Source organism: Aulonocara sp. 'chitande type north' Nkhata Bay, linkage group LG14 (assembly GCF_057382095.1).
Source record: "Aulonocara sp. 'chitande type north' Nkhata Bay isolate Kocher_YH1m ecotype deep benthic linkage group LG14, A_spYH_male_GT1.1, whole genome shotgun sequence".
Taxonomy (NCBI): domain Eukaryota; kingdom Metazoa; phylum Chordata; class Actinopteri; order Cichliformes; family Cichlidae; genus Aulonocara; species Aulonocara sp. 'chitande type north' Nkhata Bay.
In genome coordinates, this window is record NC_141357.1 from 34,735,416 (window position 1) to 34,757,622 (window position 22,207).

Below are 22,207 nucleotides of genomic sequence, written 5' to 3' on the forward strand. Positions count from 1 at the left end.
ATTGTTATTTTAAATCGATAATGATAGTTGTTGTGACTGTATCATTGCTATACATCCATTTTATTAATTGAAGTGAGGGGTCACAGGGGGACTGGGACAGAATTGAGGTAAATGATGGACAAATCAGCAGTCCATCACAGGGCTAACACAGAAACACAGACAGCCATAGACTGTCACTTGCAGACAATATACATTCATCGCTTTAACAGCAGAGCTGTGTGTTTAAAGTGTTGTAAAGATCTGTAGCAGTCCTGATGTGCAAATCGGTCCTCCATCCTGGGTATAGCGGCAGGCGACTAATTGGTAACTTGAACATTCTTGCTCTAATACGTGGTGCTAACCACGGCACTACTGTGCCATGCATTTACTGTTACTTTATAGTATTTGACATTTTGAAGTGATCACACTCTACTTTAAGCTTCTTTCACCAGAAATGTTACATCATAAAAAGACATTCACAGAATTATTTACTAATGTTGCCACAGTCAAAACACAAACTTCTGTCTCGGTCGACTTTACATCCAGAAAACTTTTAGTGTGGAGGCAGCTCCTGTCCTGAAGATGCACACAAGTATTTTATTCTGTTGTGTTTTGATAGATGTGAAATTATTATTTTCGCTGTATGTGCTCCTTTGGGTTACTGAATATTATGCTTCATTTGACTGCGGTTCATAGGAGACTTAATGCACTGAATGCAAAATGCTTTGTGCTGTCCATGCTCTCCCAGGCTCATCTCTTCCTGTGTGACAGTAATATTACAGTCTAGACGCTCTTGGAGGTTAGGACGGACTACGTTGTAAGGACAGCACAAATGTGTTTATACAGCACAGCTGGGAAGTTAAAGAGACATTAGTTTATGACTTGAGGAGTCTGGGTTGATCAGTACTCTTCAGTTATGCCCTCCACAGTAAGAAGAGTCAGACTTCTTTTCTTTTTTCTTTTTTAATTCATGAGGTGTTTTCATGTAATTTTTATGATCAAGCTGCTGTTATCCTTTTCCCCAAAGATATACCCATAGACTATTTGTTTATGATACCCAAGGCAGTCATCTTTATTCCTAACCTGTCATGTAAGATTTAATTGTAACTGCTCTGGGATGATTTGTGCCATCACACGTGGATGCCAGAGATGACTTGGATTCCTGTAGTAACAAATTTATGTTGCTTTTGCATAATTTGTTCACACAGAGCGAGCAGTGTAAGATGTAATTAGTTTGAGCATTAATATTGTCAAGAGACAGCAGGTATTTAGCCAAGCTGAATACTCTGTGTGTAATCAAACTGTGACTAGAAAATGCTGTATCTGTGGGGCTTGTTACACTCTTCAGGCTTAATTCTGGCTCTTTATGGTGATTTTCAGTAAAACATTACATTTTCTTTAAATTTGACATCTGTAATACTGTAAGAGGACCAGATTTACAAATACCATTACAATGATGAAAGGGAGGATTTTTTTTTTTTCAATTCATTTTTTTTTTTTTTACAGGTTTTATATCCCACGCTGATTTCACAAGTTTCCTTGTGGCATTTAATGCTCTCTACCCCATTACACTGAAATAAACATCAGTCTCCTGTTCGTTTTTAGTTTACAATTATGGTGTAGTGTCAGTAGCTGAATAATTCACGCACAAATCACCTCGTGCTTGGATAAGTAGGTTACCTCGCCCAACCTGTCTTTCTCTTTTTTTTGCCATTAAGTTGATGTAGGTGCCCCTGTGCAAGATACTAAACCACACATTACCCCTTAGATGCATCGACTGACCTATGAATGTGTGCATGGGAGGTAAAAGGTGTTTAAAGACACCAAATATTTCTTGAAACTAATAAAACACTGTGTGAATTGGTAAGTTTGGCTTGTAGTGTGAAATGAGCTTTGAGTGCTCAGTAAGAGTAAATATAAGTTTGCATTTATTGACTGATAAAAACTGAAACTGGAAGGATTTGTCTGTACTGGTGTCCATGTGGCTTGTATCCCAGATGGAATCAGGATGACTTGATCACTGCTAAACATTTCATGAATACATGTTTTGTTTTTTTCCTTCAGTGATGGACAGGCTGTGATTGGCTGTGGCCTTAATCTATATCAGTCTTTGGCTGTAGTTCCATTTTTATTCTAGCAAGTGCCTGCAAAATTCATTTTGCATTGTTGTCCTAAATTGATTTTGTACAATTGTTTATAGTATTGGCATCTAAACTTTGTCATAAGAGTCTTCCATTTCTGCCAGAGTGGTCGATTTTATGTTGTGGGACTGTTGCCAGTTAGGAGTTAGTGTAAAACGCATCATTAACCTGAGCTGGCACGCAGCAATTTTGGCTCCGTTTTTATGTTTTCAGCTCACTAGCCAAAGGAAAAAAGCACACATAAGATGCCAGTATAACTACTACTAAGGTATATTCTATATTTTCAGAAACATTGATTGGCATAAATTAACATGTTCAGATTCTGGACTGGACTGGCTTTATTAAACCTCCTGTGTGCAAAATGCACCCTAGTTAAAAGTCCTCAGGCAGATTACATAGTGAAAACAACAATTTTGAGCTCTTAGGGGTGCAGGGGAGTTTTGATTCATCTGCAGGCCTTTTTAATTTTAATTTTTATCATTATTATTGTTATTATTTTTTATTTTTATTTTTTATAAATCATCACATTTTTTTGTTAAGTTTTAATGTCTGCTAACTGTTTTAGAAACAGAAATGTAGAAAAAAAAATATTCGAAATTTAGAATTTATGCTGTTCCATCAACATATCTGTTACAATATGACTACACTTGTTATAAGCACAAAATAATGGCAAATACTGTTATTTTATTGTTTTACAGTATAGAGAGTAGTGCACCTATAGACTAATTTTCTTGGTGTGCAATCCTCTTTTGGAGCCGGAGCAAACACTGGTAACAAATAGCTTCTCTTATTCACATATATTAAAATATTTGGATAATAAGGTTAAGCTTTAAAATATTGAATTCATTTTGCCAGCTTAGAGTGTTTGTCTTTCTTATTTTCTACTTGTTCATGGTTTGGGCTTTTTTTGCCTCCCGTACTTTTATGTTTTTCCCTTATTCACATGTGCTACTCAATCAGTGAAGTATTATTGCATCATTCATCTGCAACAGCACCATGTTGTGTCATGGTTCCCGTGCACAACACGATGCTGTGAGATGTCCCATTTCTGTTAGCCCAGATTGGCCCAAGCATGACTGGGTGTCAAGGCTGAAAGCCAATCAGTGGGATCCAGAGACTAGGGCCAGATAAATTTTCAAGGCTGCATGAAAACACCATAGGGACAGATTGTTTCACCGTTGGCTACGTGCTGTGTATGCTATCAGAACTGTACGAGTCACAGATGCATTAAGTGAAGGTGGACATTTGGGCCGGCTGAGTGGCAAACTAGTCTTATCCAATCTTGAGTGTTAAATTGTAGGCTGTACATGTTTTCACTCCCAGTTTAGATTTTTGGTGAACTTTAAGAATGACTTGAGGCCCATTCACACGATGATTGAAACACTGGATGGCTGTTGCTCGCCCTGATTTACAGTGTATGGTTGTTTTTGTACTCCTGTCTTTATTACTGGAATAGATCATAGCTTAACGTCACCTATAATAGAATAGATCATCGCTTTAAGTCACTCAGAGTAAAACATGCAACCCACACATTTTGCAGTGATCTAAATGACGCGTAAAAATATCATCAAGCACCATCTTTTTTCCATCTAAGAAAGAAATGTGACAGTATTCTGACAAAGCAGCGTGGCTTCCTTGTTCACAGCATCTACTATCAAAACTGAGCTCTAGGGGACCACTGCTGCTGTCAGGTGTGAGAAACCTCCTCTGTATTTGGGGCTATGATTGTTGAGGAAATGCACAGAGCAAATAGTGCTACTAGATAGCTACAAGGGCTTGCATTCTTCCAGTTTTAAGTTAAAAGAGTGCTATTTTACACAGATGACTGTGAACACCTGAAGCATAGGTTCACAAATAAAATTGGCAGTATATTTAGAGAGAAGCTTGCTCTCTGTTTTTTAACAAAGGCTTTAGGAGACTAAAACGGATTAGCAGCTGCTCAATTCTGGCAAAAATTATATTCAGAATTAATATTGAGGCAATTATCATTTAACCAACTGCTCACAGACTGTGGAAAAGTTGACTTTGTCTTGTTTCTTTTCCAGTTGATCAGATAGTTATTAAAATATTTTCTAGGCTTGCAACAAGAAACTTACTGAAGAGTTTCACAAAGAACAGACCTCATAATTTCTTATCCACACCCAAGGACATTAATTGCAACTACGTTAAAACAAAGAACAGAAGCAAAATTCTCACAGACTCTAAGTTTAACAGTTAATTTGTGTTACTGTTACATACTGGGGTAGCTACTTGGCTGGGAAGCACCAAGGCATGGACGTGCATGCTGGGAGCTACCGAGGCCTTGAAGAGGGTTGGACGGTAATATGTTACAATTTCTAAATCTATTGCTCAAAGATGCTCAAAACATAGTTTCACAAGCTTTTAATACTGGAATATAATTACTTCCAATGAACAGACCCGAATAAGGGAAATGGTAGCACCAACAACACCAAACAAAAGAGAAAGAAGATCATGAATCAGACACAATAGACTGTCATATTCAGGCTTCTCCCCAAACTAGACTGTTAGTAAACTAGACTACAAAAAACAAACCTGAAATCTGGAATGCCGGTATTCCCAACTCAGCCTATAATAAATGTGAGGAATAGTGCAAGTGCTGATGGAGGTGAGGGAGCGTGAGAAGGAATCAGCCTGACAACCACTCTCAGGCCTCATATGAGTGCAGGTGAGCCTTCTGCTGCCAGTCAGCACTGGAGATAAATTGGATAGCAGGTTACTCAGGATGACTGAGAAAGAAAAGCTGGTGCACTGAAGCACATGTAACAATCCACATTGGAAATAGCAGTTGACCAATAATTTCTAGCCCTGATGCAAATGATGTTTTACTATCATGAGGTGAAAACTTGCCTGCAGTAATTAGCTATATCCTGTGGAAGCCCACTGTATTCTATCTGCTCAGCACCAAGCAGCAGACATATTTAGAGACAAACTGGTGTAAATGAGTAAAACATTTAGCATTTAAAGAGCATGATCTTTCCTTTTACACTTGCAAGAAGCAAATATATGGGTTAAAAGGGGAGTGAGTACTGGACTTAATTAAATTTCCACTGGGTATAGCGCAATATTTTCATTTATTTAGAGCCATTTAACCAAGAAATCTGCTACTGCGGGATCAAAGTTTTTGCAAATTTGCAAGTAAGAGAGAGTACAAATGTTCTCAAGACTACTGACTCCAGAGATAAGAGAGGAAAGATTAAAATGGACTCTATAAGAATCTCATTGATTTGCAGTAACGGTTTGTGCAATGTTAACAAGTATTTTTCACACAGTTCTACGGGGGTTAGTACCATACGGTGAGCTACAAAGGAATCTGTGAACTATCTACATTCTTGAAGAATACAAGTGTGTTGAACATTTATCAGCATTTGCTGACACTGTATTAGCACCTAAAGGGCCCTAGTGTGCTGACAGGGTGACATATAGATCCCTATAGACAAACTGAAGAAGTGGCAAAGGTGCAGTAATTGGGTGAAGCTGTCATTTACCATGGTTAATGTTAAAGGCTGGTCATCCATCACGTCTTTCTGAAAAGTAACACCTGTTTCTCTGTCCCCAGGCAAAGTTTTCTTGCAGGATTTAATCAATCTTGTTGTATTTGTCCACAGAATATATCTAAGATATTTAGCATTATACACAAAATCACTGCATTGCAGTATTATAATCCTGGCATGAAATAAGATGTTGATGATGATGCAGCAAAAAGAAAAAAAATAGCTGTTGTGATACAGAGAGCTGTATAAAAGTTGGTCATCACTTTTCCAAATGGATCCTGGACATGTTTTCAAAAGTCAACTTTCTTAGACAACAGTTGATGTCTGCAGCAGTGTCCATCTTTTTAAGCAGCCTGTGATGGTCATTTGAAAGCAAAAAAAACCCCAACTTATTAATTTTCACAAAGCAGGGAAAATGAAAAGACGCCAAAGTATTTTTCGCTCGCAGTTTCTAAATATGGACCACATACATATGTATTGTAATGATAGATGCAATTAATAGGCAGGTTGAAGAGGAAATGTTGGATTTGTAATGTCTTTATGGTTTTTTGCAAGTGTGTAAATGATTCCTTAATGTATTTATTCTGCTTGTCAAAACAAATATATATACATATATACATAGCTGGATTGACGTGATCATCTTTACAACAAAATGCTCAATTTATGTGGCCTTTACTTTGTTCTTTACACACACAACAGAACATAACAGAAAAACTTTTTCAAATACTATAAATAAGACATCATTTAATTATGTCTTTTTCTCTGAATCTTTTGATGATGGCTCATCTACAGCATTGCATTCAGTTTTCACAATTTAATATTAATAAACATTGTCATCTTTTGCAGATCTAGATCCCCTTTTTTGCAGAACCTGTGCCCATCTTTACTTCTGAGAAACCCCGTCTCGCTAAGATGCTCTTTTTGTACTCTGTGATGTTACGGACTTGTTGCCGGTTAACCTGATTAGTTGCAAAATGTCTCTCCAGCTGTTTCCTTTTGTTACCTAGTATAGATATAAATGTTTATATGGCTGTAGACCATAATAGACTGAAAGTTTTGTTTCTGCCTCAGAGCAAAGAGGAGAGTCAAAGAGACGGCCAGATGGTGAAGCTATCCAAATTAAACGGAGTGCAGAAGATTGAAGACGAAGGGGAAAGAAGGGAGATGATCACCCCTGCCCTCAGAGAAGCACTGACAAAGCAAGGTGAGGAAAGAGGATTCAGAAAAAAAATTGAGGATTAGCAAAAGAGAAGTCACAAAAGCAAATTAGAAACCAAAAATGCCAAGTTACCAGCACTGATAGCTTACTGACTCAGTCAGTGGTAGTTTTATGGTTCTTCAAGGTGTATTTGTAAAATTATATATCGCTTTCTAAAGGAACATCTGGTGGGTGTCACTTGTGACTGCGAATAATATATGCATGTTATCTAGCTGCATTGCTTTGCATTGTAAACCAAAGAAATCTCATTACAGACAGAGTGCACCAGCTGCTCTCAGCATATATTTAACCTTCATCTTTCCACAGAGGGCAGCAAAGTTTTTTTCACTTTAAACATAGATTGTTAGTTATGCCATTTTTTTAAATTTATGTGGTACTAAAAGGTATTTGCATAACAATTTAATGTAACTCATATGGCTAAAGATGTATTTTTGCAATTCATTAAGTATTTAATGGCTATCAGTGCTTATTGCTCTGGCGTACTATGCAGAAAGAAGAAATTAGTTGAAACCATTGGAGTATATTTGGGTTAATCAGTTGCTGAAATTTCATTACGTTTTAACCTTGCTGATGAGCTGTTATTTAAAGGTTCAACATGGAAACTGTGGGTGGGTGCAGTGCATTTCAGTTCTTGCTTGTTTAAGATAGTAAGTTCAGGACTAAAGATTAGCTTAAAATGTTAATCTAATGTTAACTTAATGTCTAAATAATAATATGAATGTATAACTAGTGTCTGTTTTAACTGAGGCTATTTGAAAATTGGACTGTTGTATTAAGGTTTAACATTATCTAGTAGAAATAACATCAAAATATTCTGTTTAAAAGGTCTGTGAATCCATCACTATTTATATTGTTGCTATTTTTTTCCACTGTGCACCATGTGCTGATTTTTTTTTTTTTTTTTTACTCATTAGGTCTGGATTTTACTATTCTACTCTTCTACTATCCCACTATTAAAACACAAGCCAGCAGTCATTTTCAGCCAATACCCCCCACAGTTAGCTTACACAACACTCTATAAATAGGACACTGAACACAGGACTTCACTTCATTTGACCAAATGTTGACCTATTTCGTGGTGTTTATGTTGGCAACAATTAGTCCTGGAGGGCAGTTTGTTTTATTTAGAAGGAAGGATGAAAGTTTTGGCATTGTCTTCATGGTTTTCAGCCTTGGAAGGATATGTTTCCTGTATAGTCTTTTCCTGGCATGGATTGGATGCCAGTGTCACATACTGCTCTTGTGCATTGTCCAAAAAAGTTTTAACACAGTGCTGCACAGTGTGCAAAATAGTTTTCCATCAGCGAGGTTCAAGAGAAACCTATTTCAAGAAAATAGTGACAGGGAAAGTCATAACTAGAAGGTAGAGGTTAATTAGTAAATTATTATTAATTATTAAAGTAGCTTACCAATGTCACTTTCAGTCAGTTCCGGTAGTGTGCAACACACAGAGTTTGGCTTCTTCTTTGTGCCACACACCAGGTAAAGCTTTCCTGTTTGGTTCAGACAAGAAAAGCACAAAGTCAAGAGTGTGAAACCTGTTGTGGGGGTGATATCTGTGGTATCTTTGTGCTTAAATTGTCACTCTAATATGTAAATTGGCAGTCGTCTCTTTCATTACTTGGTGGAAGACCAGTTAGGACATTGTCTCCCTGCTCCTTTCATTCCCCTCAAGCAGCTCAAGAGTGAAAGACAGAGTATCACATGAGTGTAAACTGTTTTTATAATTTTCATATTCTCCGATGCTGTTTCTCTGAAATGGTGCAGTTATCATAGAGTGTATTAAAAAGACGGACACATTCTCAGTGACATCAACTGTTGGTTTGTGAAGTCTAATGTGAATTGAGCATATTCATTGTCGTCATCTTGTGTTTTAAACCTGACATGATGGCGAGGGGAGGCTCTCACCGGAAGAACTGAGAGACGCTGCACACATGGCATCACTTCATTTTTCATATTCAGAAGACATGTCCATCTTTTATATACAGTGCATGGAGACACACAAACACAAAGATAATCATTGTTCTTGTTAAAGTCACTAATAGCAGGTCCGATTCAGTACTGTGTTGTCCAGAGTCTTGTAGACCTGCACTCAGTTTTTTTTGTTACTTGTGAAAAGATGATTCAGTGGTAAGCTGTTACATTGAAGTGTAAAAATCAAAAAAGTGTATTTCATTCATTCAGCCTTTCCTGCAAATATACCCACAAACAGCCTTGATGAGGAACATTTTGTATTTGACTAATCTTGCATCAAACCTGAGATCTGTGGGAGCAGTTCGAGCACAAACACACCCCGGTACAGATGTCCTGCTGTGTTTTTGTGTTTTAGATATTTCATGAAGGTTTTAATAGCAGCTACAACACACACAAGCTTCCAAAATAGGAGGCTTTGTTTTTTAAACTTGCTGCCTACATTCTTTGTGTGGCTTTGTACTGCTGTACTTACTAGAAAGCTATTTTAAATGATTTTGAAAAGGAAAGGCAGCCCTTCTTCTTTAATCTATCACGTTTTTTTGTTTGTTTGTGTTTTTTCCTGGGATTTCATGAATGCGTCAAGTCATGAGGATAAAAGGATTCCATCTGACAGATATTATAGAGCGGGACGGATTTTTTTCTTTTCAATTTTTTTTAATGAGGGAGAATGAGGAGAAATCCACATCCGGCTGTTCATAGTGGTTTGAGGCCATGGTGTTAAAAGGGATAGAGAGGCCCACCTCAGGGGCATTTGAAACACTTTCCTCACAGACCTTTTTGTGCAAAAAGGGAATCTGAAACATTCTCTCCTTTCTCCCAATGACATGGCTTCAAGCTGCCAGTAGACACTTTGCTGGATATGTTCAGTGGCTGTTAGCATGGGGCCATTAAAAAATCAGACTTTGTGAATGTTGAAAGGCTTTACTGAAGTAAAGCTATAAAAAGTATATTGTCCATGTTTCTTTCAGCTTAATTTGACTTGTGCAGTTCTGCATTGTGAAGTGTTTCACTGATTTGATGCCGTATTTATAACACGTTGTGTTTTTACCTTTTTGTGAAGGATATAAACTGATTGGGAGTCACTCAGGAGTGAAGCTTTGTCGATGGACTAAGGTAACGAAATCAACCCTTTTAAATAAACCATTAAAACACTTCCTTTAAATTATCTCAAATTTCTATTACAGCTTTGACAAACTGAATGCATGAATTGTAATTCATTTATTTATTTTAGTCTATGTTGAGAGGAAGGGGAGGTTGTTACAAGCACACTTTCTACGGTATTGAGTCCCACCGGTGCATGGAGACTACCCCCAGCCTCGCATGTGCTAACAAGTGTGTCTTCTGCTGGAGGTATGTGCTTCTCAACTTCTTCTCTTTTAGTTTGACATCATTAAGGAGAATCTTAAGTGATCCAAATAAAAGTTAATCTTTCAGCCTATCAATATTAATACCCTAGTAGAGTACATGTCTTATTTATACTGTGATTTAATTAAGATGCTAGTCCTTCTGGGTACAGGCTTTATGCTTCCCATCTAGGGCTGTGCAATATGACCAAAATCTCATATCCCGATATAAGAATTTTATCGTCCCGATAACCATATGAATCACAAAAATATAACATTTTCTGTAAATTCTGTGAATCTCGGGCAGCTCCACTTGCGTGAAGTGTTTCCAGCTGCGCGTCATGTAGCTGGAGTCGAGTGTTTTAACCGATGCATGAAACTATACATTTTTAGACATAAGTTGTAAAGGCCGCCGTTTTCTTTGTGAGTATTTATTACACGGCGTGCTGTGGGGAAAAGCCTGTTCTAACGTTTGAGTCTAAGGTTTATTTTTTAGCACCTGGCGGCTCTTTTTTTAATTCTCATCTGTAAATAATCTGCTCTTTCACGCGATTATTTTGAAAAGTCTCAACAGGATCTTGAGCTTTATTGTGAAAGGTTTATGTGGAACATAAACAAGCGGACACGCGATGCTGTTACCGTCGTTGTTGCTAACGACAACGCATTAAAAACGGCGCTTGTCCGTCTGTAGTGTGGTTATATTAAATGTAAGAGAAAGAGAGAACTTTAAGAAATTAATATACAGTGACCATCAAAACGATGAAAAAATATTGCCGTAAACAGTTTATTTTGCGACACCACGAAACAAACAATAGCGTAAAATGAAACGATAGACGTTTTTATATCGTCATCCGATATATATCGTTATATCGAACAGCCCTATTCCCATCACTTTAACTGTCCATTGCTACACAACTGTATATAAGGTATAACTCCAACATGTGTTTTCCTGTTTTTAGGAGTGTTTTTATTTTGCTATATATTAACTAGTTTTAGCCTGTTTGGTTACTAACTTGTAGGGTTTTTTGTTTTTTTTAAACCAAACCCATTTAGGGTTTAGTCCAGTCACTGTTGATGATCTCGCTGTTCCATAGAAGTTCATGTTTTATGTGCAGATGGATAATGGTCTGCATAGCTGCAAGGCCTAAATGTGGACACTGATTCATCATGGCATTAGTGAGAGATTGGGCCTTTTACCAACTTCAAGTTCCATTTGAAAAGGCGACTGTGTTGAGCACTGAAAGGTCGCTGTCAGAATGTGCTGTGGTGAACTGCTGCCCTGTCAACACAGATCTGCCCGTCTCCCTTACTACAGCTATGTGGGATGACAGGAAATAAGCAATTTCGGGGCACAGTTGCTTTGTTCCTTGCTGCCCCCACCATCCACCTCTTTGTGGCAACAGGTGGATCAAGATTTTCATGGACGCCATCAGTATATGTCACGTTAGAGTGTGCATACTTATCTGACAGAAATTTGTGATGCCCCAGGATTTGGTGTTGCACATAGACATCACACTTGGATAGTTGGAACGTGTTATTAACACCCAAAGGGAGAGCATGCATTCTTTCACTTAATATGTTTTTATAGGGTGATAATACACACGCCCACATAATTCACTTTCAATCTGTGAGTAAATAACTTGAGTCTTAGCATTTGGCACCTCGTTAAATGCTCCTTTTATTCTAGTGAAATATGTCTTTAACTTTTTAAGTGATGTTTGTGTTGAACAAACGGTCTAATAGTCTTGGACTTTCTAAATCAGAATTACCATGGAGTAATACCACCGATGAGGTGTAATGTCCTTTGTTTGTACTGAAGCTGGTTTGGAGCCCATATTTACAGTTTGTTTAGGCCATTTATTCCATTTGTAGCCACAAGCAGTGTTCATTTTCCCTTTTATGCTCCAGAAGCATGTCTCCAAAGAAGGTAATACCATCTCTAAGGCTACAGTGGTTGCTCTTTGATTAATATTTAGTTTGCTGTATTGCTACATTTGGTTGGTGCTTGCTGAAGCAGTTACATCTTGACTGCTGTTAGTTCCTATTTATTCATGTTTGTGCTCCACTAACAGACATCATACCAACCCTGTCGGCACTGAATGGCGCTGGAAAATGGATCCTGCAGAGAAAATCTTGGAGGATGCCCTGGAAAAGCACCAGAACATGATTCGACAATTCAGAGGTTAGGCTTTGAGCAGGTGACACATGCAAACATGAACAACAACATGCATGTTTTTTCTAAATGTCTGTCTGGCTATTTGTCTGTTTACTTATGCTTATGCTTGAAAGTGTTCATCATCTTTGTTAAAATGAACATAGTCACAAAAGTGTGCAAGAATAAGCCATTTTGCACTTTTTCTCCTTAAGGTCTTCAGCTTGGAACTTATGAATTCTTTTAAACTTAATGAAGTAAAGTTCACATGCAAGTGCTGATGATCTGTGGGGCTGATGAGCTGTTTCATCACATTGTTGCTTTCCTCGCTCATAAATCACTTTTCAATCGCAGATCCACAGACACACAGTGCATGCAATCTTTGATTTCCACCTCCTGTTTGTAACAACTCCACTCTTTATTTTCTTAAAACTTATCAACATTTGAGGTATCTAAGTTAGTAATTGGAAATCAAAGATTTAAACCTATTTGTACTCCCATTTTCTGGACTATGCTTCTACTGCTTGTACTAACATTGCTGGCATTTGGGACTTTTTCTCTGGCTGCTACCAGCTTTGGCTGAGAACGGCTGGCTGGCCACTCAAAGCTCAGTCCAAACAGAATTTACTGATCCTGTGTGTATGCCCCAAGCAGATTTTCTTTGAGGTTTTCAGAAATGTTGTCAAAACATAGTGGTGACAAATTTATCAGACGTTAAGTAAGGCAAACTAATTCAGAAATATTTTGTTCCTCGTGGATTTAAAGGTAATCAGCAAAATTAGGTTAGAGTTCAGACTAAGTTACTCCTTAATGAGTTGTAGGAATAAAACAATGCTTATACTGCAATGTTCTTACACATAAATGTAAGAATATTTTATATTGTCTGTGTTAAACAGTTATTTATTATTCAAAATATAGTGGAAAGGCCTAGCAAAAAGATTTCTTAAGTTTTTCATGTATGTGTGGGCCATTTGATTTACAGTGATATAAAATAACAATTTGAGAAGCTAAATGTATGAATGTTTTTATATTTTTCTAGATAAAACAATTGTGAATAATTAATAGTCAAGAATGTGTTTGCATCTGTTTTGTTTTGTGACAAGCTCAAAGAAATGCGGATAAATTCATTACCATATTGTTAAAGACAAAAGTGTTTTCAAATGTTTTTCAGACTCTTGCTCTCGAGTGTCAGCTGTGGTACAGAAATACAGTCTTACATTATTCCATTCCAAACTGCATTCTGCTCAACACTGGATGTTACTCTGTCCGTACAGCCTGTTGTGACTCTAGTTAGCATAAACACACTTGCAGAGACCATTTCCATCAAGCCCAAACCAGCATCTTTCCAGTTAAACTCTTCATCTTATTTTCTATCGTGCTCATGTACAAGTCAGTACTGACACCATACACTTACCTGCATTATGTAATATGATATTATATGGCTAATAAATAAAATATTCACATGATTGCTAGGCCAGCATGTAGGACCTCGGTCCAGCCAACTATTCTTGAGGCCTGGCCTGATCCTGCAACTTTACGGTCAGAGAGCTGCCTCTCTAACCTCAAAGCTGCTGCTGATCCCATTATAAAACACTGCAGACATTGTGCTCGTGAAATGATATAAATGCAAAAAACTTCTGAGACGTATCTTCTTCAAAGGGGCTATTTTATAGTTAATATGATTCTCAGAGCTGAGTTTAAGGATATATATAACGCACATCATCATAGAAAATCTAATAATTTTTTCTTGATGTGGTTGCAAAAGAGCAATGGCATACCAATGGTTGTCCTGAATGCCACCTTCATATTTCTCTTAGAGTTAACCCCCCCAATATTTCACAAAAGACATTACAGTAAAATGATAGAAAACGTATATTTTCAACTTTGCAATTCTAATTAGAGGCATACTAAAGCAAGGCACAAGCTTCTATTGTCATCATCATCCATAATCATCTTTCCAGTTGCACTGTAAGACCACATTATGCAGCCTTCAACTTCTTTTACAATTGACAGTGATACATTTTACTCTCTCTAGCACAATGAAATCCCCAGACAGTGGCTCACAAAACCTTCAGTGTGATTAAGCAGCTTGGTGTCTGCTCTGACTCCATGATGGGCTACTGAATAAAAGGTCTCAAGTAGCAGTTTAATGTCAGGCACAATTTATAATGGATTTATAATGAAAGCTATTACTCGTAGTTTAAAAGCATAAACGTTAGCTTATTACCCTGGGATCTGCTTGTTGAGTTTGTTTGTATTCTTTGTAATGTTGTCTTGATGACTGCATCTAGGAATAAATCTGTGTTCTTCACGCATTAGGATTGCCATGATACTAGAATCTCAAGCTTGATATCAGTACCCAGGAAAATACTCAATACCATTTGGAAAAAACAAAAAACCTATAAGGTGTGTAAATGGGATATTTTAAGATTACCTTACATAGTGCCAAAAAAAAAAACCCAAACAGACACCAACATTTTAGCTTGTCTGAGGTAGTGCTGTTGCTGGTTGCGTTGCACCAAACCTTTATTGCTGATCAAATAGAAAGGTAGGCTGCAACAATTTCTGTCTAGTTCCTTCCTGGTAGGCTTCTCAGCTTCAACCTATGCATGACACGAATATTTGTTCTGTGCTGTTAAATTAACACTGTTAATTATAACGTTATGGATGAGCATAGCTGCTAGTTGTTACCTTAATGATGACTTAACAGGAAGCTTATGTGGCTGTTTGACAAAGGCTGTTCTGAAAGTACCTTTTGATTTGTCAAAGGTTTTATACCAGATACACTTCCTGATGCAACCATCCCAGTTATGGGATGCATAGTTGCATAGTCTACTAGCTTATGACCCCCCTGAGGCTAGGTCAGTGGCTATTGGGTAATTGACGATAATTAAGCGTCTAACATTTACGTATGCTCCAGGCAAGTTAACATTTGTGACAACTGTTTAATCCTTCAGTGTTTCTAAAGTAGGAGCTTTGATGACCTCTCAAAATTCATGTCAACTGCTTCAGCCAGTAGTGAGGGGAGTGGTTATGTGACTGTCTATCTGCAAGTGCTGTGTGAAGCTGTGTGTCAACTGCAGGAGTCAAAGAGGGCACTTTCATATAGATACTGTTGCAAACGAGTATCTAATCTCAATCATTTTCATTACCAAGCATAATGAACCCCAAACTATTAGTGATACGTATCCTGTATTCAGTATTTATCTAACTGTCCCACTTAATTCTACACTCTAGGCAGTTTGTTACAATTCACACAATTATTTATGTCACTGTGCAACAGAAGCTTGGTGAAGTTTACTTTGGCAGACAAGTCAGCACGTTAATTAAATATCTTGTAATGTCATTCCCTGTTACAACAGCATGGCACTTTCAGTACATGAAATGTCTTTCTTCATTCATGCATACTGAACTAACCTGTACCCTTTTCATAATGTAAAGGTGCAGATGCACTGATATGAGTGGACAGTATCATGACAAAGTCTTCAGTATACTCAACTCTTATACAAATTGAACTCAGAAAAGAAGCCTGCAAAGATAACCAAATTAAATTGTAATGCTAATGCCACTTTTTATTTATTTATATATAGAGATATAAAGATAGATCCATATAGAGATATAGAGATATAGAGATAGATATATAGATATATATGGATCTATATATAGATATATAGATATAGATATATATATAGGGATGGGTACCGGTGTCCGGTGCCATGATGGCACCGGTTCTGACATAAACGGTAGTAACCAGACCGAAAAGCAGCGCACATTTCGGTGCTTTATTTCGGTGCTTTTTTTTTCCTGAGCTGTGATACACTTCTAGCCAATCATTTTACGTTTCCCAGGATAGTAGGCGGGGCCAGGTACGTACGTTCAGTTAGAGCAGAGCTACAGATTAAAAATGTCCAAGGCGAAGCGGTCAAAAGTCTGGCTGTACTTCACAGTAAAAGATGCAAACTCAGCAGCAACAAGTGCTTTAAGCTGATACTGTGATATTGTCAAAGGAGGTAACACCTCGAATCCGATTAAACACCTGGCGACGCATAGCGTTTTTTTTAAAAGCCGAGAAATGCGCCGTATTTGATAGCTTGCTGCGAGACCTCACACTGTGCACGTTGGGTGGGTTGCCTGTTATCGGACCGGAGCAACATCCCCCAAAAACCCGAAGAATAGAGTCCTGGCCCCTAGCCCTGCCAGTGTAGCAGAAATGATGAGGATGATGATGGCAGCAGAAGCCGTTCTTTTCTGCGTGAGTCGCTTAATGTTGTTCGAGTGTAATTTACGTTGAGTAGGCTAACCACGTTATTACATTAATGCATGTAAGGTGAACTAGCAAACATCATCATAGCTACATGCGGCTGTCCTCTTGTTTGATGGCAGATACTCCCTTCACCCTGGACAAAAAGGCTAAAATGACCAAAGAAAAAGTGGGAAACAGCTGAACATGAGAGGATTTTGGACAAAGTTTGTGTTTTTTTTCCATTGTTTAAGCACTGCTTCCAGCCAAGAGTGATACCATATATGCCCCATAGCTGCAGAAAAGGCTAACATTGTTATCTTTTTACAAAAAACAAAACAAAACAGCTGAACATGAGGTTTTTGGACAAAGTTTGTGTTCTCCATTCTTTAAGCACCGGTTTGAGCACCGTTTAAGCACCGGCACCGTTTCAAAAGTACCGATTTGGCACCGGTATCGGATAAAACCTAAACGATACCCATCCCTAGATATAAATGGATATATATATATATATATATATATATATATACACATACATATATATATATATATACACTTTTTATAATCTGAGTGATCCACATAATTCTCTAATTATGTGAGAATTTAATGGAATTTCGCATATGATACTGTGCAGTGTCATAACATTGACTCCAGACATACAGCCAGACTCATAAAAACTATTCTCAGCAACAAGAATAACCAGAGGTCCTAGAACAGATGGTGCCCCCCCTAGACCTGATGTCAGCATCATCAAGTCAATCTGAGGCTACATGAAGAGACAGAAGCAACTAAGAGTTCCTAAATCTGCTGAAGAGTCTTCTGTCTTTCAAAGATCTTGAAAAAAAAAAAAGTGTGTGTAGACACACATTAGTGTTTAAAAGCAACAAATACTGATTCTTTTTTGCTCTCTGCATTACTAGCTACCAAGTTATTAAAAATATATATATACCGGTGTATATATATATTCATGATTCATATCAAGATCTTCTGTAAGATTTCCTGAATTTAGTCTAAAAATGTCTTCTGTTCTGGCTTGAGAAATATCACATTAAACCCTTTGAATATTCTCTGATACCATTTTCATGTTTGTTTATTCCCTTTATTACAAATTCCTGCAGTGTCATACTGCTTTTAATACTTTATACCATTTCCAGGCTGGAATCCCAAAAGCAAACTTGGCCTGATTAAATCATTCATATACCTACATACTTCACATTATCTCTCCTGCTCTTTTCAGTGTTTTTGATTTCATTCATCAACATTCTTATTTCAATTTTAGATGAATAGGTGGATGGATAGATAGATTTTTAGCATGGTTTGTGTCCTTCGAGATCTCAACACAGCTGAAAAATGAATGGGAGGTTTTTAGATCCATCTATTATAAAATGCTCTCCACCATGCTCTCAAAACACCAAATGAGCAACTGTCTATTGGGTGAATGTTTAAAACCATTACTGTGGTTATTTTTTGCAGTTTATTCTATGGATCTTCTGTTATGCAACACTTTGAAGGAAATGGATTAACTGTTTAAGAGCCTAGGATCAAGAGTTGAAATGAAGATATGTCAAGCCCTAGATCTCTCTTGTTCATCTTCACATCTATTTCTTGTGACTCTTTGGTTATGGGTGTAAGGAAGAGGACTCCCTTACTACATTTATTTATATTATATTATCTGTATAGCACTTTAAGCACACCTTTCACTTTATTAAAAGCACCTTATCAAGCACTTTATTTAGCATTGCACTTTAAGCCTGGATTTGCACAGTAAAACATTTACACACAAGAAGTTTAATTATTTATTGACTATTTATTGGGAATTTTAAAATCAGTTGGTAGCCTTGTTTCAGATCCTGCACAGCTGCTCCTCATCAAGGAATATGGTGGTTGTCTGTGAGGAGAGAAGAATGGTGATTGAGATTGTGATTAAAGTTTACCAGTAAGGAACACTAATGCAAATGTGTGTGTGTGTGTGTGTGTGTGTGTGAAATCTAGGAATAAAACTGGTGCAAATAAGTGTTTGTAAGATAATGATTACTCACCTTTCTTGCCTGTGTCCTCTTCAAGGTGTTTGGGCAAATGTTTCCCCAGGGGTCCAGACACCATTTAAAGGTTCCGGGAGAGACCATGGGTTAAGAGAGTGTGGTGAATCTTTTTGTGCTTGAGGTTTCTGGGTTTTTATAATATTGGGTTTGGTGTAAAATTAAAGTGTGAACTATTTATTAATATGAAAATGTGAAATTTATTTATGTATTTATTTATTCTAATTGACATATAGTGTGTTGTGGTGGAAGGTTGGGATTTAATAATTTACCTGAGAGTGGAATAATGGTTTAGTCCGTGACAGCTGAACATATTTAAGGCTGCCAGTTGTCATTAGAGGGGTTGATTGTGCTGTGAAGAAGCTCGACGAGTTAATTGTTGTAAGGAGAGCTGTATAGCAAATAAATACTTTTTGTTCCACTACACTTGCCTTGGTCCATCTCACTGTGTTTCCAGCCGCTAAGGGCTGCCCTGTTACAATGGGTAATCACTAAAACAGCCTTCAGTTCAAAACCTCACCTCAGTCTATTGCTTCACACAGTTGTTTTTTGTGTCTGACAACTATGATCTACTCCGACATTGACGTCTCTCCTGCTAGGTGTCCCTGGAGTAAAGCCTGACAGGTATGAGGAGGGCCTAGCAGTCAAGCACTGCGCCCTGTCCTTGGTTGGTGAACCAATCATGTATCCTGAAATCAACAACTTCATTCGCCTCCTCCACCACCATCAGATCTCCAGTTTCTTGGTAACCAATGCGCAGTTCCCCCAGGAAATCAGGTACAAGCAAAATGAAAAAATATCTTCTTTGTGTGTTACATGATCTTTTTGTTCTTACTATTAAAGTAATCTTAAAATAAGTTTGATCTGCTTTCATACTTTAATAACCTACCTAACCCTAACAAGAAGATTAAAGAGTTAGTCGGCGGGGGGGGGGGAAGATAATCCATTTTTCAGTGCTTTGAGCAGCACATAATTTCAATTAACCTTCATTAAATTGATGGATTTTTAAAAACCTTAAATGTTTGCATGTACTGGGATAATTTGAACGCTTTTCTATAATTATATTAAAAAAAAACATTTAAACCATAATGGCTGATTGTTGGTACCTTTGCCTGAGTGTGTAAACATATATATTATTTCCTGACTTTCCTTATGAAGGTGAGGTCTCTGTAGTTAATCCGTAAGACATACTGTAGATTCCAAACCCATTTTTTCCCCTACTAAAAAATTCCTAACCACGATAAGAATCAAGGTCTCGATTGTTTTTATTAATGTTTCTTTCACTACAGCTTCACCACAAACACAGTTAGATACTAAGTGTAGTAAGTGAAATGTGCCTTAGATTCAGGAAGGACTGTAAGCATCAACATGAAAAGTTTTTGTGAGTCACACTCAGTGTAATGTGAAGTGTAAGACGAAGTACCAAAAGTTTTGTCAGGGCAATATTGTCATGCTACAAAAAAGCATGCTGAAGTGCACATCTGTTGTATTATTAACAATGTTACCTAACACAAAGGTTACTTTGTTTGCAGACATGTTTTATTCAAGAATAAGTTTTCCAATTGAGTGTTGGTAACTGGTAAATGCCCTGTTTGTATAGGGCTTTACTTAGTCCCTATGGACCCCAAAGCACTTTACACTACATTCAGTCATTCACACACTGGTGATGGCAAGATACATTGTAGCGCACTGACAGAGGCGAGGCTGCCGGACACTGGCGCCATCGGGCCCTCTGACCACCACCAGTAGGCAACGGCTAAAGTGTCTTGCCCAAGGACACAACAACCGAGACTGTCGGAGCCGGGGCTCGAGCCAGCAACCTTCCAATTACAAGACGAACTGCCAACTCTTGAGCCACGATTGCCCATTCTATGAGTGTTGAATAAATCTGCTAAATTCTTGATTAGATCAGCAGACAGAAATTTTTATTGTATTTTTATGTCATTCTTCACTCCGAAGAGGAAAGTTACCACTTCTGCACAAACTAAATTTATCATTGCCTTTTAATCTTTCAGTGGTTTTGTAGCCACACAGACTCTTAGTGAAGATGCTGCTGCTTGTTTAAAAAAGAAAAAAATATTGTATGTGTTCCCATTTAGTACACAGAATACTGTTGACACTTTCTATAAGTCTAGACTGTAATGGATGAATGCTGCGTGAGCCATTTGAAATGAACAGGATATTGACCTCTCTATCAAGAACCACTTACCGGTTTTCACGACACACACTGACATATCCAATATTGTGGCTAACTGGCCTGTCAGAGGCTTATCACATAGTCATCGAGCAAGTTAAAGGCAAGGACACCAGGCATCAGCCATTTATCCTGTCTGCCAGAGCTATCTTATAGGAGATGAGCTGTTGCACTTTGGGTTGGAGAATCTATTCCACGGCTCTTTTAACAAGGGGAAATGTGTTTTTGTTTTTTGCTTTATTTGTTTTTTTGTTCTTTCACCAGTATTATAAACGTTCTTCATGTGGTACTTTCTGCTCTATTACTCTTTTCTGATTACTTATATGACCAAAGTTCAGTTTCACCCAAATAAGTTTTTTTTTTTCTTACTTGATATTTATAATAGGTACTCTTTATTTTTACAGTTTCTTTCTCAGCTCCAGCTCAGTATTCTCCTTGTTTATTGATTATCTATAGAAAAAGAAAGAAAACCATTGCTTCAACAACAATGAGTATTTGACTTGATGTTCTTGTGTCACTGAATCAAGTTGGCAATTAATCACGTTGTCTGAATAGGATATAAGTGCCTGCATCAGAGAACTGTGTTTTCTTAGGAGAATGTAATTTTTGTTTTAAATGCGTCTTAAATTTTGCAGCAGCTACATAATTCTTGTCTTTTCTCAACCAAATTCTTTTTAGGAGTTTGGTGCCAGTTACTCAGTTGTATGTCAGTGTGGATGCCAGCACCCAAGATAGTCTGAAGAAGATCGACCGGCCACTTTTCAAGGATTTCTGGCCGCGCTTCCTGGATAGCCTCAAGGCCCTGGGAGAAAAAGTAAGCTTTCATCCAGGATCTTAGACAAGTGATCAGCTGGGCTGTGGGGTTCAGTTTGATAAAGAATCTGACTCCTCGGTAAAATTCAACTGGATAAAAACTAGCATTATTAAATTATCTGCAGACTTTTACGATAGCATGGTATTGAGCCCTAAAAAGAATGTGCTTGCTTTCCATTGGGACGCTAAATTAAAAGTAAAAATGTTTTTCACACATTCATACATTGTTATTCCTGTCCTAAAAATCTTGGCCCAGAGCCAAACCACATAACTGTCCTGGGTTACATAAAAAATATAGCAAAAATTAGCAGTGGCAATGTAGTATTTTAATACCATATTTTAATTGAAAAGAACGAAAGAAGTCATTCTTAAACCTGCAACGCAGATGTGATAATTATCAGTTTTATACTGTGTCAGTCACAATTAAAGTTTTAATGTGTGGATGTTATGCTGCTGTTAAAGCCTACAGAATTTCACTAACCTGAATGTTACTGTAAATATGATTAATTTAGTGCCTATAAAATAGTTGCTGATATGTTTTTTTCCCAGGTCATAACAGCTTACAGCAGCAGTCTTTGACTAATACTGCTTAACTTGATCG

The 22,207-nt window shown here is 37.5% G+C and overlaps 1 protein-coding gene across 2 annotated transcripts in view; it reads left to right on the forward strand.

Moving 5' to 3' along the window:
• The window catches only part of tyw1 (tRNA-yW synthesizing protein 1 homolog (S. cerevisiae)), a 57,484-nt gene that overhangs the window by 8,775 nt on the left and 26,502 nt on the right, over window positions 1-22,207 (forward strand). For both annotated transcript variants that reach the window (XM_086262289.1, XM_086262288.1), the window contains exons 8-13: window positions 6,704-6,836; window positions 9,886-9,938; window positions 10,057-10,175; window positions 12,241-12,350; window positions 19,199-19,376; window positions 21,472-21,607. In XM_086262289.1, the coding sequence (XP_086118415.1) occupies window positions 6,704-6,836; window positions 9,886-9,938; window positions 10,057-10,175; window positions 12,241-12,350; window positions 19,199-19,376; window positions 21,472-21,607 (729 nt within the window). The remainder of the gene's footprint in view (window positions 1-6,703; window positions 6,837-9,885; window positions 9,939-10,056; window positions 10,176-12,240; window positions 12,351-19,198; window positions 19,377-21,471; window positions 21,608-22,207) is intronic.